Below are 14,679 nucleotides of genomic sequence, written 5' to 3'. Positions count from 1 at the left end.
TATAATCAGAATGTTGTTTAGTGAACATGTAATTAGATGATCTTCCGAGGCCTTAAATGTTTGCATTCCCCAGGGTTTAATTCCTGGCCTGCTGTGCTCTTTGTACTCTTCTCGTGCCAGCTCATCATCTCTTATTACTTTACCACCCACTTGCTGATGACTTCCAAAGCCATTCCCTCTCCCCTCTCTCACCACCCGATTGCTGGACCTCTCCGCTTGTGTTTCACCTGTACGTCAAACTCAGTATAGGCAAAAACCGAGCTTTCTGTCTCTCCTTGTCCTCTTGAAACCTGCTTTTTGTGTTTCCTGGAGGGTATGACTCTCTCTGTGCAGTCACCCAAGACAGAGCCATGAGTCTTCTTGATGTTTCCTTCTGCCTCTCCTCTGCTTTACCAAGCCCTGTTCCCCCGATGTCTCTTGCATCTGTCCTCTTCTTACCATTTCTTTCAGCCATTTGCTTTCTGTCCCCTGAACTACTGGACTGCCTCTCCTCCTTCCATTACCATCCTCTGCTTGATTTCAGAGTCTTTTAAAATAAGGTGCAAACTGCTCATGTCACTCCTTTGCTCTCAGTTCTCCAGAGGCTCCCTGTGTCCTAAAAGATGAGTCCGTCATCCGCAACCTTGCCGCAAGGCCTTTTGTAATCCAGCCCTGCCTGCCCCTGCGGTCTCATCCACTGTACCTCCCCGTCTTACGATAATTTATGCTGTAGTTTAGGGAGCTACTTGCATTTCAATACCTTTAGACGATAGTATTTCCTTTGCCTGGAAAGCCCTTTCTTCCCTTTCCCATCCCTCAAAACCCATCCTCTGTATGTTGTAAATGTTAAGGTCCTCTACCCTTGGAAAGGAGTGATATTGTTTCCTCCCTCCCTCAACCCTATATACTATTTATACTAACATGTATTTTTCAGGTATTAAGCAGCCACCATACGGAAGCACTGTGCTTGGTGCTGGAATTATGATTACTCCTTGCCAGTATAATAAAGAGTCATAATAAATATTATAAAAGCTTGTACAACAAGAATACACACAGAGGGCTTCCCTGGTGGCGCAGCGGTTGAGAGTCCGCCTGCCGATGCAGGGGACACGGGTTCGTGCCCCGGTCCGGGAAGATCCCACATGCCGCGGAGAGGCTTGGCCCGTGAGCCACGGCCGCTGAGCCTGCGCGTCCGGAGCCTGTGCTCCGCAACGGGAGAGGCCACAACAGTGAGAGGCCCGCGTACCGCAAAAAAAAAAAAAAAAAAAAGAATACACACAGAGAGAAACTAACTCAGTGTCTCAATGTTTAATATCAGTCTTTCAAAAATAGCTCTCAGCTCTTCTAGTCTTTCTGTTAGAACGATGCTGGTAGTTTCTTATGGTGCCTTCCAGGAGGAAAGAACTAGAGATACTTGTCTCTTGGCCACCTACTCAGCAAACCAGAGTACCTCCATCCTATAAGTGAAACCCCTTAAATCAGGAGAGCTCTCTTTATCTGTGAGCCTTCCTGCCAGTAAGCAGCCAACACCCTGCGTAACTTAGGTGATGAGACTTTAGTTATTTACTCTGTGGCAGAGTACAGGCATATAGCTGCTGTGTCAGTCAAAATAGGATGCCTTTCAGGTAGAAGGAACATCTGTGACTTGAAGACAGGTTGATGGAGATGGTCAAGACTGGGAGTGGATGGGTTATACTTATTGAGTGGTTTCTTTTCAATTATATATTTCCCTATCATAGAAATCATCTCTTTCTTCCAGAAGGTACATTCTGTGATTTCTTTACAAACTTTCTATTCTTAACTTCCTAGCGATTAGTCAGCTGGTTTAATTTAACAAGTAGCCAGGGGATTTCTGTGTGTAGCTAGTTTTTTGGGGGTTTTTTTGTTTTGTTTTTTTTTTGTGGTACGCGGGCCTCTCACTGTTGTGGCCTCTCCCGTTGCGGAGCACAGGCTCCGGACGCGCAGGCTCAGGGGCCGTGGCTCACGGGCCCAGCTGCCCCGCGGCATGTGGGATCTTCCCGGACCGGGGCACGAACCCACGTCCCCTGCATCGGCAGGCGGACTCTCAACTACTGCACCACCAGGGAAGCCCTGTGTGTAGCTAGTTTTGAAGTAGGCCTGTGGAACAGCCAAGAGGCTGCTGGGAGATAAGATCCCTGGATCCTGGGAAAGTGAGAATACTAAGTTCTGAGTGAATGGTGGCTGTAGGGGCTCAATGGGGAGGAGTCAGTGCAGGCTGGTAAGATCTGGGAAAGGTGTGGAACTCAAGGAAGGTCCTTGAAGGCTGGGTGGAAGCTTGCAGAGGGAGGTGGGAAGGGCATGCGTTCTATGAAGATTTCTCTCATTCCCAGCTTTGTCCATTCTTACTTGGCTGTGACAACTGTTGCCTCTGCTGTTGAGTCTTTCTTGAGTTCTTGGGAATTCCAGAAAACTCACAAAGAGGATTTAGAGGATGAAAGGTGTCTGTTCACTAATTCCATACGTTTTTACTGGAAAGGCAGATAAGGGGGCAAACGTTGACCAGATAAAATAAGGTAGATCCAACCCCTTACTCCCTCCCCTCCTGCTTGAAACTCAGAAATTGCTCTAACACATTTTACCAACTAGAGATGTCTGATTTTCAAGTGTAAAACATCCCCTAGAAGTGTGAAGCTGCCTCAGCTCTTCCTTGGAGTGAAGTGACTTTAATTAGATTAGCATTCATCTGTTACCAAGAACAGTGGAAATGGGAGTCATACTGGGGGCAGGGAGAAGGACAGAAGAATTCTGAGCAGGGTCAGGAAGAGGCCCTTAAGTCAGTTGCCTCAGTGCTGTGCTTGAGTTAAGGTCACCACAAACAGCTGGGAAAGTTGTAAACGTCAGAGTCTTCCCTGATTATGGGCTGGTCAAGTCTGGGCTCCCGGATCAGTGCACTGTCTTTCCAACCAGTTTCCCAAGGAGAAAGAAAGGTGCAGAAGGTGGTGAATTGCAGATAACGTGGTGGAGATATACCTATAAGCCTTCCATCTCCTTTTGCCCCATAAGATATGAGAGAAGTTTCTGTGTGCATCAGTGTGTACGTATGTGATAAAGGCTGAACAGGTGGATGTGAGAGCTGTTGGACTCATGAGAGAGGGGCAGGGCTGGCTGAATTCAGTCTGGCTGTGCCCCTGGGGTCCGTCCACACCAGCTTCATGTCCCCTCCTCGCCTCTGCCTTCCTTCTCCCAGGCCGTAGAGAACTTCATCTATTCTTGTGCTGGCTGCTGTGTGGCCACGTACGTCTTGGGCATCTGTGACCGTCACAATGACAACATCATGCTGAAGACGACTGGCCACATGTTCCACATAGATTTTGGCCGTTTCCTGGGCCACGCCCAGATGTTCGGGAACATCAAGCGGTAAGTGGTCTCCTGAAGCCAGGATGCGCGTGTAGTCCAGGGAGGTCAGCGGAAATGGTTCGGAGCTGGAACACGAGCCCGTGATGGGAGGGCCCGCACTGCAGAGTGTGGTCCCTGGGCTGAGCAGCTTTGGAGAAGAGAAGACTGAGAAGGAGGTCAAGTCCTTTCAGGGCCTTGCAGAAGTGGGCAGGCACCAGCCATTGGCCCTCCCTGCTGAGGACTGAGCAAAGGGAAATGAGCCCAAGCCACAGCAAAAGGGAATGCAACTAGATATCCAGGGAAAATATCACTAGTTCACAGGCAAGGAACCAATGAAGGATGTGTTTGGGGATTTTTTAAGAGTAAGGGAGGAAAAGAAAAACGAAAACGTTAGAGGAGCCACATCTATCCATTTCACACAGGTGTTGAGGGATGAGGAAAACCATCCCCTGGCACAGCCCACAAAGTGGGCTTCCTCCTTCATGTTGACCTTCTACCTGTATGTTCCCCTTGGCCCAGGGACCGTGCCCCCTTTGTCTTCACCTCGGACATGGCGTATGTCATCAACGGGGGTGACAAGCCTTCCAGCCGCTTCCATGATTTTGTTGACCTTTGCTGCCAAGCCTACAACCTCATTCGCAAGCACACCCACCTCTTCCTCAACCTTCTGGGCCTGGTGAGGAGCTCCATCCCTTTCTGAACCCCTCCTTCTTATCATCTGGCACCATCTTTAAGACTCCCTTGTCTTGCTTCAAAGGATTTCTGGAGATCTACTTCTCTGAGCCCTAGGTAAAGGCAGGGCTCAGACCACCTGGGGACAGTGGTGTCTGCAGGTATCTGACTTCCTGCTCCAGCCCCCCCCAGTTCCTGTGGACTGCTAGCCACTGACTACAGCATCTGCCTGCCACCCTCTAGAAGGGTTAGGGAGCCTAGCTGTAGAAAATCTTGCCTTATGGTAAGGAAGAAGCAAGAATTCCTGGTTGTTACAGGCACCCTCTCTTCTTCTTTGCTCTTCTAGATGTTGTCCTGTGGGATCCCTGAGCTCTCAGACCTGGAAGACCTCAAGTATGTGTATGATGCCCTGAGGCCTCAGGACACAGAGGCCAATGCCACTACCTACTTCACCAGGTAAAACTCTCCGTACGAAACAGTGCTGCCCACTCTGGGTAGTTAATTTCCAGGCTGCTGGATTGGGAAGAACAGGGCTAGGGAAACGGGAGAGGCTTAGCTCCGGTGGCAAAGCTTAGAGTTGACAACATGGGTCAGTGGTCCCAACTTTGCCTTTGACTTGGGTAAATCATTTTACTTCTCTCAGACTCAGTCTCCCATCTGCACTTGGGTGCTGACCTTTATATGGAGGTACTGCGATCCCCTATGTGCATTCTCACCATGTCTCGGTCAAGGATTTTGTCTATGGGGCAATGTATAGTAGGGATTTGTACTAGTTTTTAGCTCTCTGGATCAGAACCTTCCCCCTTGTCAAAACATGGAATTCCATGGTTCTGTTTTCCCATATTTGACGTTCTTAGACACACTTTGTGTGAAAGCAGGAAAGTGTCTGTATACTAATATTTACTGTTTTTTGTTTTTTATTTTGCGGTACGTGGGCCTCTCACTGCTGTGGCCTCTCCCGCTGCGGAGCACAGGCTCCGGACGCGCAGGCTCAGCGGCCATGGCTCACGGGCCCAGCCGCTTCATGGCATGTGGGATCCTCCCGGACCGGGGCACGAACCCGTGTCCCCTGCATCGGCAGGTGGACTCCCAACCTCTGCGCCACCAGGGAAGCCCCTAATGTCTACTGTTTTGTCCATTTTATTATGCACCCTTTTTGGAACTTAGCGAACTAAACTTTCTCTGTTGGGTCTGATATAGTACCTTTCCGTTTGAACTAAAATCTCTGGATTGAGCTTTGTTTGGTGAGGTTCCATTATATTGAACCTTGAAACTCAGTTTGACAACAGTATTTAGACATTTACATGGTGAGCCCACGGTGGCGTCCCTAATTCCTTCCTACCTTGGTTTAACTGTCTTTGGGTCAGGTGGGCAGTGGGGGGAGATAAGACCCCAAGTTTCACAGAAATAAACTGTATGCGGATCATTGTGTGCAATCATGTACTCTATGAGGATATCACACAGGGAAAATGATCTGATCTGAGCTGAGTATTAAGTCTCAGGTGTTAGGGGATATTTCTCGAGATAGCTCTGCCAGACAGTGGGGACTTGGGTCCGTTTTCACATCCTTTTCTTCCCATCCTCCTGCAGGTTGATTGAGTCCAGCCTTGGCAGCGTAGCCACAAAGCTCAATTTTTTCATTCATAACCTGGCTCAGATGAAGTTCACAGGCTCAGACGACCGGCTGACCCTTTCCTTTGCTCCCCGAACACACACTCTCAAGAGCTCTGGCCGCATCAGTGATGTATTTCTCTGCCGCCACGAGAAGATCTTCCACCCCAACAAAGGCTACGTAAGTGTTTTCTCCGATCTGACCCTCCCTTGCTCCCCGCTGCCCCAGCTTGTTGGGGTTCTGACTGTTTCTTCCCTTCCACACTGTGGGCGCTGGAGTTGACTGAGCATCCTGTGCTGGGAGCAGTCACACACCCCTTCCTTCTCCACTGCCCAAGTGGCCTGCCTACAATCAGGGAGCTGAGTTGGATGGCTGTTCCCTCTGAGTCAAGGGTCTTGTGAAACAAGGATTCTTGTTAATCTTTGCTTTCATTTTACTGCATATGTATATTATCTTTGTCTCCATTAGAGACATTTTTATCCTCTTCCTTCTGGAAAGCGTAACTCCTCCAACACACACACACACACACACACTTCTGTCCCCTCACCTACCCCCTTCACTGGGTGTAGAGGGTTTGGCAGGGAGTATTCTCTAAGATTTGGATTTTGCAGATTTATGTGGTAAAGGTGATGCGAGAGAATGCTCACGAGGCCGCTTACATCCAGAGGACATTTGAGGAGTTCCAGGAGTTACACAATAAGCTGCGGCTGCTCTTCCCTTCTTCCCTCCTGCCCAGGTATCTGTTGCCTTTACTCTCTGCACTGAGGGATACTGGGGAGGGAGAGCGGATGGGGGCTGGGCAGGACTGCAGGAGTGAGATACTGCCCTTTGGAGAAAAGACCTATGTCCTTGGTTTTCTCCTCCTGGCAATGAGTTTGATGACAAGTGCTCCCCCTGCTGGTCATGCTCTTCTGGGGCTCTCAAGAGGTCTTCCTCCAGCCTTGAAAATAAGCTTGGGTCCACCTGCCAGGAGAGCAACCTGGGTCTAAAGGCAGGGGATCGACTGAATCTGAGGATTTTTCGAAGTTTCTCATCTTCTAAAGAGTAAAAGTATGTTTCAAATAGATAAACAGAATGCAGTGTATATACAAAATGGAATATTATTCTACTGTACGATTCCACTTACATGAAGCACTTAGAGTAGTCAAATTCATAGAAACAGAAAGTAGAATGGTGGTTGCCAGGAGGGAGGGGGAGTTGTTTAATGGGTATGTAGTTTCAGTTTTGCAAGATGAAAAGGGTTCTGGAGATGGATGGCGGTGATGGTTGCACAACAATGTAAGTGTACTTAATTCTGAACTGCACACTTAAAAATGGTTAAGACGGGGGACTTCCCTGGTCGTCTAGTGGTTAAGACTTCCCCTTCCAATACAGGGGCTGTGGGTTCAATCCCTGGTCGGGCAGCCAAGATCCCACGTGGCTCGAGGCCAAAAAACCAAAAAAAAAAAAACTATAAAACAGAAGCAATATTGTAACAAATTCAATAAAGACTTTAAAAATGGTCCATATCAAAAATATGTATATTAAAATAATGGTTAAGATGGTAAATTTTATGTTATGTGTATTTCACAACAATTTATAAAAGCGATTTTTCAAATGAATTTTCACCCTGATAGGGAAAACTGGGGGCTCCAGAGCCGCTGAGGCACTTCTGGAGAGCTGTAGGACTCTGCTCAACAGTTTGGTTTTCTCATCCGGTGTCCTAGGAACTGTCTGGTGTGAGATGCTGCGTGTGTGCCCTTGGCACAGACCTGGGGAGCTTGGGGAGGCATGGAGTCGGGGAAAGGTCCCTGGGAATGGAGGCTGGTGAGAAATGCAGATCAGGTGACTGAAAATGCAAGTGAAATGTGACTAAATCCTGTTGCCTCTTCATTATCTTTCCCCATCTTCCCCCTCCTGCATCGCCACTGCCCACCTGCCGTCCAGCTTCCCTAGTCGCTTTGTGATTGGCCGCTCACGGGGAGAGGCGGTGGCGGAGCGGCGGAGAGAGGAGTTAAATGGCTACATCTGGCACTTGATCCACGCAGCCCCTGAGGTGGCCGAGGTGGGTGGCTGCCTCTGTTCCTGGCTCTCCCTGGCGCTGGTGGGGGGTGGGGGATGCGGACGGAAGCGGGTGGCAATCATGGAGGGGACTTGGCTTTTCTGGGTCTGTGTGCAGAAAGAGGTGGGTGGGTCGTGGCTCCAGCCCCACGGGACTATGCACAGAAATGCAGTGAAACACAAACATGCAGCTGGGCACGCGGAGAGACATGTCCGTGTTAGGTGCTTGTAGTGAGCAAGAGCCTGAGGAAATGGAAGGTTTTGAGCAGGTTGAGTGTGTGTATCCGCCTAGATTTTTCTTTCAACAAATGGTACTATAATGGGCATAAAGACAAATACAGTCATCCGGAGTCCCATCAGCCTAAAAAAGCATCTAACCCCGTTTCCATGTTTCCTTCCTATTTATCCATATATAAATGTGACTTTTGTAGTTTTATAGTGGTCATAGCTTAAATATGATGCTATATTCTGTTCTTTTTTCTCTTAAGTGTTCATAGTGAGCATAACTTTAAATATGTGTACCAAATTAATACACCAGCTTGCAATACCATAATCTCTTTAACCATTCGCTTCTTGAAAGATATTTAGATCATTCCCCTCCCCCCTTTTTTCACTCTTAATGCTAGAGTGGGTACTTTCACACATTTTAGTTTTGGGTTTTGTTTTCCCTAATTGCTTAGTAAACATTCTCAAAAGTAGGATTCATGGTCTTTGTCCAAGGCTGGGTCAGGCATTAGTTCCCCGACCAGGGATTGAACCCTGGCCTGCCAGCAGTGAAATGCCAAGTCCTACCCGCTGGACTGCCTGGGAATTCCAAGAACAGACTGCTTTTGACCTGATGTGACCTACTTTTATTTGATTTTTTTTCTTTTTTTTAAACTTTTGTATTATGAGAACTTTCAAAACATATAGGAAAATAGAGAAACAGTATAATGAATGCCTATATATCCATCACTTAAACAGTTATTATTTTGACATGTTTGAGTCATCTATTTTTTATGAAATATTTTAAAGTAAATCACAGACATCGTGACTTCTACCCCTAAGTACTTACTATGCATCTCTAAAAAACAAGGACATAATCTTACATAACTACACTGTCATTATATCACCCCAAACATAGTCCATATTCAAAATGTCCCTGTCATCTCCAAAATTCTTTTAACAGTTGGTTTGTTTGAGCCGTGACCCAAACAAGAACTGCATATTACATTTGATTGTCACATTTCATAGGTCTCTTTTAATGTGGAACAGTCCTTTTCCTTTTTTCACTGGGCCATTGTCTTACTGAGGAATGACCCTGTTTTCTGATTCCATTCCAGTGTGATTTGGTGTACACCTTCTTCCACCCCCTGTCCCGGGATGAGAAGGCTGCGGGCACCAGCCTGGCTCCCAAGTCCTCAGGTACAGTGCCTTCTCTGTGACACTTCTGCCAACCTCTCTGAACCATTCCCAAAGGTCATTTTTCCTGCCCCTGCCTCTTCCCAGTTCTCTTTCCTTGACTCGTCTCTGTTCCTTTGCTTACTGGCTAGAGAATCTGGTTTCCCACTCAGGCTATGGGTCCACAGCTCCTTGAGCAATTCCCCAGGGACTGGATATGCTTACACACTGGAATTGGATAGACGCCCCCAACCCGACTCTGAGTCATGTTCGCGGATGCCACTTGGCAGATCCCCGATGGGGTATCAGGACTCTGACGTGGAGTTACTGGCGGGGGGTCAGAAGTAAACAGAAACGTCTGCTGGCACCAGATGGGGACAGGGCTGACCTCATGACCTTTCTCAGTTTCCTTTGTCCCTACAGATGGCACATGGGCCCGGCCGGTCGGGAAGGTTGGGGGAGAGGTGAAGCTGTCCATCTCCTACAAAAACAACAAACTCTTCATCATGGTGATGCATATTCGGGGCTTGGTAAGTGCATACACAGTCCTCATTTGGATCTTTATCTTTCTTCTGGTACTTTTCTGACTGGTCAGACCTTTTCTGCCCCCCTCTTGTGAGAGTAACCACAAGGATTACTGAATGAATACCCAATGGGCCTGCTACCGTGCTAGGCCTATGGTATGACCAAGCAATACTAGACACAGCTTCTTACTACCTGTGGTCTTTGGCAAGTAGCCCAATTACTCTTAGCCTCGTTAAAATGAGGATAATGTTAGCACCTATCTCATAGGGTTGTTATAGGGATTAAATGAGATAATGCATGTAAGAGCACTTGACATAGTGCCTTGTATTATTATTATGGTGATTATTATAAGGGAGAGGCCCAAGGGGCTTATTTCCTGGTTATAGAGGTAAGGCAGCCATGTGACTTCCTTCAAGCATAATCAAGGCAGAGTCTAATCACTAAATTTTTGGTGTGATTCTAAGAACCTTGTGAGTGGAAGGGGAAGGGAACTCTTATTGAATACCACAATGTGCTGGACTTTTGCAGGTTGGGGCATTAGTATGTAGCAGGAGGTACATGAACTTTGGAATCAGAGAGGTCTGGGTTTCACTCTTACAGAATCATTCATTCATTTTATTCAACAAATCTTTATCAACTGTCTACCGTGTGCCAGGCACTGATACATTAGCTCTGGATACAAGGGTAAACAAAATAAAATCCCCGCCCTCAGGGAGCTTACATTCTAGTAGGAAGAGGCAGACAGACAAATAGTTAAGTTAAATATATGGCAAGTCAGATAGTGGTAAGTGCTCTGGCGAGAAATAAAGCAGAGAAGGAATACCGGGGTGGAATGAAGCTCGCAGCCATTTTGCAGAGTGGCCAGGGAAACCCTCATTGATGAGGAGGTATTTGGGCAAAGGTGGAAGGAGGTGAGGGAGGGAGCCGTGCACATACATCTGAGGGAGGATTGCTCCAGGCGGAGGGAGCAGTTGAACCCAAAAGCCCTAGTCAGGAGCCTGCTTGGGGCATGTCAGGAACCGCAGGAGGAGGCCAGTGTGGCTGAAGCCCCTGCAGCAGAGGGGAGAATAGCAGATGGTGAGGTTGGAGAGGGCGGACCAGAGCCTTGGTCCCACAGTCAAGAGTGTGGCTTCTCCGTGAGTGAGATGGGAGCCCTTGGAGGGTTTTGCGCAGAGGCGTGACAAGATCTGACTTAAGTTTTAAAAGGATCAGGCTGAGTGAGTCACTAATTGGCTGACCTTGAACAAGCAACTTAATCTCTCTGACTCATTTCTCTACCTCTTAGGGGTTACTTGGATCAAAATAGACAAAAGATATTGGGCAGAGATATCTGGGGACATGATGGTTCATTCAGAACAGACCAAGTTATGGCGTGCCCTGAGCATTCGTATACAAAGTATAGACTGGATATCATAGGCAGTCTGATGGATGTTTTAGGAGGACACCTAACGTTACCGTGGTAGGTGTTTCTAGCAGAATGCAGTGGGCTGGGAAGCATAAATTATTGTGCATTGCAAGAAGCTAGGTGTGGGAGAAGAGGGTCTGGATCAGGGAGTGATCACAGGAATGGTGATAGAGAGACAGATAGAAAAACCTTTATCTTTTTTTTTTGGTTTTCATTCCCTTTGTAGCAACTGCTCCAGGATGGAAATGATCCCGACCCCTATGTCAAGATTTACCTCCTTCCTGACCCTCAGAAAACCACTAAGAAGAAAACCAAAGTGGCCCGGAAAACCTGCAACCCCACCTACAATGAGATGGTATGTGGGGAAGGTGCTGGGTGGGGCTGGGGTTGGCCGACTGTGCCGGTTTGTAAATAAAGTTGTATTGGGACGTGGCCATTACTATTCATTTAAGTCTTGTCTGTGGCTGCTTTCATGTTGTAGCAGCTGGGTTGAGTCATCGTGACATAGATCAGAATGTATGGCCTATAAAGCCTAAAATACTTCCTATTTGGCCCTTTATGTAAAAAAGTTTGCTGACACTTAAGGTAGGGATTCCACAGCTGCGGCATGGTCTGTGGGGAGGAAGAGCCTGCTGGTCCTCTGCTGATAATGAGCTGTGGCCCCAATGACAAGCCTTCATTTGCTTGAACTCTGAGCTAAGAGCAGGGGTCTTTATTTATATTTATTTTTTATTTATTTATTTGGCTGTGCCAGGTCTTAGTTGCAGTTGCAGCCTGCATGTGGGATCTAGTTCCCTGACCAGGGGTCACACCTGGGCCCCCTGCATTGGGAGTGTGGAGTCTTATCCACTGCGCCACCAGGGAAGTCCCCCCAAGAGCAGGGTTCTTTAAGCTTCCCTTGGGTTCTGTATGCTTTCTCTATTCCCTCGGGCTCTGTCTGGTTGGGGAGGTAAAGTGGTCTCAGCCAGATCAGATCACGCCACCACAGACTTAAGCATCTCCCCCTTCCATGTTCCCTCTCTCACTGCTTCCCTTTCTTCCCAATTTTGCATTTGCAGCTGGTATATGATGGAATCCCCAAGGGAGACCTGCAGCAGCGGGAGCTACAGCTCAGTGTGCTGAGTGAGCAAGGATTCTGGGAGAACGTTCTGCTGGGGGAGGTGCACATCCGCCTGCGAGAGCTGGACCTGGCCCAGGAGAAGACCGGCTGGTTCGCACTGGGGTCTCGAAGTCATGAGACGTTATGAGCCCAGCGGATCCGTGGCCCAGGACCCCAGGCTCATGGCAGAGCCGGGGGAGAGGACTCTCCCTGCTTGACTTGTCTCTTCCTTGTGTAGGGGCAGGGCCCTTGGTGGGGCTTCCCTCTGTCCCGGTGGATCGGGCCTCTGTGGTAGGAGGCAAGGAGAGTAAAGATGCTCTCTGCTATCCGCTCCTCTGCAGACTGCATTTGGGTTGGTTGTGATGAGCAGCCCCTTGGAGGCTGTGAGGGTGCAGCAAAATTTTAAGTTTACCTTGTGTCAAGGGAGCAATGCCTGGTTTGAGGTGTGTGGGGTGGGCTGTAGAAGTAGCATTTGGGGGGAGGGTGGGTGGATATCTTTATTTTTATTTTTAAAAAATGAAATAGTAACGTTGTCCTAACTGGACAGGAAGCCTTGTGAGAAGGGACTTACATGTGCCTCAGAAGGCAAAAGAGGAATTGGACTTTTTGTATGATTGAGGTTCTTATTGGACTTTTCCCTAGGATTTTGTTTGTTTGTTGTTTTTGCATTTCTATCTATAGGAATTATTTGGGGAGGGGCCCAGTGGGCCCTCAGTTAGTGCCCTCCGTCTCTGAGGCAGGTCGGGAGGGACAAGGAGGGCTGCGTGTGCTGGACTGAGGCCTGCGCCACTGGGCCTTTCTGATTTTGCCTCCAAAGGAGAGCGATGTGAATACCTACATGTGTAAGGAAGGGCCTTCCGTATGGAGGTCTGTAGAGGACCTGTGTTCAGGGACCTGGGCTCTTTTGGGGGGAGTTTTTCCTCTCGTCTTCCCCTATTTTGCTAGGACTTGCCCTGAATACTGTCTTCTACCCCTCCATTCAGCTCTTCCGGGGGTCATCTGGTCCCTGTGAATACGCCTGGGTGCTCCCCCATAGGTCTCTCCCTTCATTTTTCTCTGGTGGGGTAAGCTGCTGCCTCGGCCCTTAGGTTTGGTTTCACCCCAGGGTGTCTTGGCCCTAGGAATGGGCCTCTAAGCTGCAGACGTCAACGTGGCTGGCTGTTGGGTGGTTTCTGGGAAGCTTTCCTCGTCATCCACCACTCCTTTTGTTTTGCTGCTTCTCTCCCAAACTCCTTTTCTGTCACATTTTTTTAATAAGAATTTCTCTCATTCTATGGGGCCATAAACCTATTTTGTCTGGAGCCAAAGGGATGCCCCAGCTGAAGAAAAGGGGTGCGGGTGGGGGATCCCATCAAAACTGTTGTTTTTGCCAGTGATTTTCTTTGGTTGTGAGGAGGCTGGATTGAGCTGAGCTGGAAGGGAGAGACTGGGTCTCTGATCTCTTAATACTCTTCATTCCCTACCAAATGGATTTGAAATTCACTCGTGCGCTTTACTCCGAAAGGTTGTCTTCCTAGAAAAAAGGAGAGACTTTGAATTTGATATTAACTTTCTAAATTGGCTGGTTGTGCCCGGTGACTGGGGAATGGAGTTCAGTGGGGATACGATGTGGACTGTCCCTCCCCAGCTCCAAGGATCAGAAATTCCCCCTTTCGCTGACTCATTCCATAACTAGAGAAAGAAGCTCCATTCATTGAAGCCACAGAGCAGCAAGGAAGTTGAAACTTTTAAATTTAAAATGTCAAGGATAAAGCTGGCTGCTGTGGGCAGGGGTTAGGGGAGTGGAGAACAGAGGTGGAACTTCTCTAGATGAATGGACCAGAGATGTGTTACTGGCTTTTTGCCTGTAGCTCATTTTACTTTGACCCTCTATGCCCCTGTTAAAGAGAGAGGTCTGTGTACTGTACCCACATCCCAGACATCCTTTATCTCCTACTTTCTCTGGAATTGTATTTTCTAATAAATGATGTTTAGAAAAACAAAACTATCATTCTCAAGATTTGTTGATGTTTAAATGTCTAGATTAAAACATCTGATGTACAAGATGAAGATAATAATGATAGTAGTGTTTCTACACATGGTAACTTTTATATGCACTGGTGTGGTGCACCAGGCATTTCACACGTGTCAGCTAAATCTTTCCTTAAAACAACTTGATCAGATGAGTATTATCATCCCCAGTTTACAGATGAAGAAACTGAAGCCCAGAGAGGTTAAGTAATTTGCTTAAGGACATAGCCAGTCGGCCTTGGCTCTAGAATTTGAACCCAGGTTTATTTGACTCTTGAGTGTTTTAATATACATGATGTCATTTTTCATTGCAACTACCCTGGAAAGTAGACATGGCTCATTTGTTAATTCTATCAACAAACTTTTACTGTGCTTACCAGTGTTACCAGTGCTACCTGGTGGCGTGCCTCCATTCATAAAGAATACAGACCTTGGAGCTGGGCCCTGGGCCCTGTACCAGGTAACCGGCTGTGGGTTACAAAGATAAATTAAGATAGTTCTCTGCATTTAAGAAGTTTACTGCCTAGTGATATTTAACTAACCCCATTTCATAAGAGAAGGAACAACCCCTGAGATGCCATGCAACGATTACGTTGTTAG

The 14,679-nt window shown here is 47.7% G+C and overlaps 1 protein-coding gene across 9 annotated transcripts in view; it reads left to right on the top strand.

Annotated features, from left to right (window-relative positions):
* The window catches only part of PIK3C2B (phosphatidylinositol-4-phosphate 3-kinase catalytic subunit type 2 beta), a 61,810-nt gene extending 47,757 nt beyond the window's left edge, over positions 1-14,053 (top strand). For 8 of the 9 annotated variants that reach the window (XM_089908324.1, XM_089908323.1, XM_089908325.1 and 5 more), the window contains 10 exons: positions 3,188-3,357; positions 3,856-4,012; positions 4,355-4,464; positions 5,599-5,800; positions 6,232-6,356; positions 7,547-7,664; positions 8,983-9,064; positions 9,464-9,570; positions 11,197-11,325; positions 12,029-14,053. In XM_089908324.1, the coding sequence (XP_089764450.1) occupies positions 3,188-3,357; positions 3,856-4,012; positions 4,355-4,464; positions 5,599-5,800; positions 6,232-6,356; positions 7,547-7,664; positions 8,983-9,064; positions 9,464-9,570; positions 11,197-11,325; positions 12,029-12,217 (1,389 nt within the window). In that variant the 3' untranslated portion in view covers positions 12,218-14,053. The remainder of the gene's footprint in view (positions 1-3,187; positions 3,358-3,855; positions 4,013-4,354; positions 4,465-5,598; positions 5,801-6,231; positions 6,357-7,546; positions 7,665-8,982; positions 9,065-9,463; positions 9,571-11,196; positions 11,326-12,028) is intronic. The other variant, XM_089908326.1, reaches the window with a different exon arrangement.
* Positions 14,054-14,679: the final 626 nt, after the last annotated feature.

Source organism: Delphinapterus leucas, chromosome 1, assembly GCF_059928025.1.
Source record: "Delphinapterus leucas isolate spDelLeu-1000000601 "Yukka" chromosome 1, BTC_Dleu_Yukka2, whole genome shotgun sequence".
NCBI classification, from domain to species: domain Eukaryota; kingdom Metazoa; phylum Chordata; class Mammalia; order Artiodactyla; family Monodontidae; genus Delphinapterus; species Delphinapterus leucas.
The sequence above is the reverse complement of the archived record's forward strand: the minus strand, read 5'-3'. Positions and strand labels throughout refer to the sequence as shown.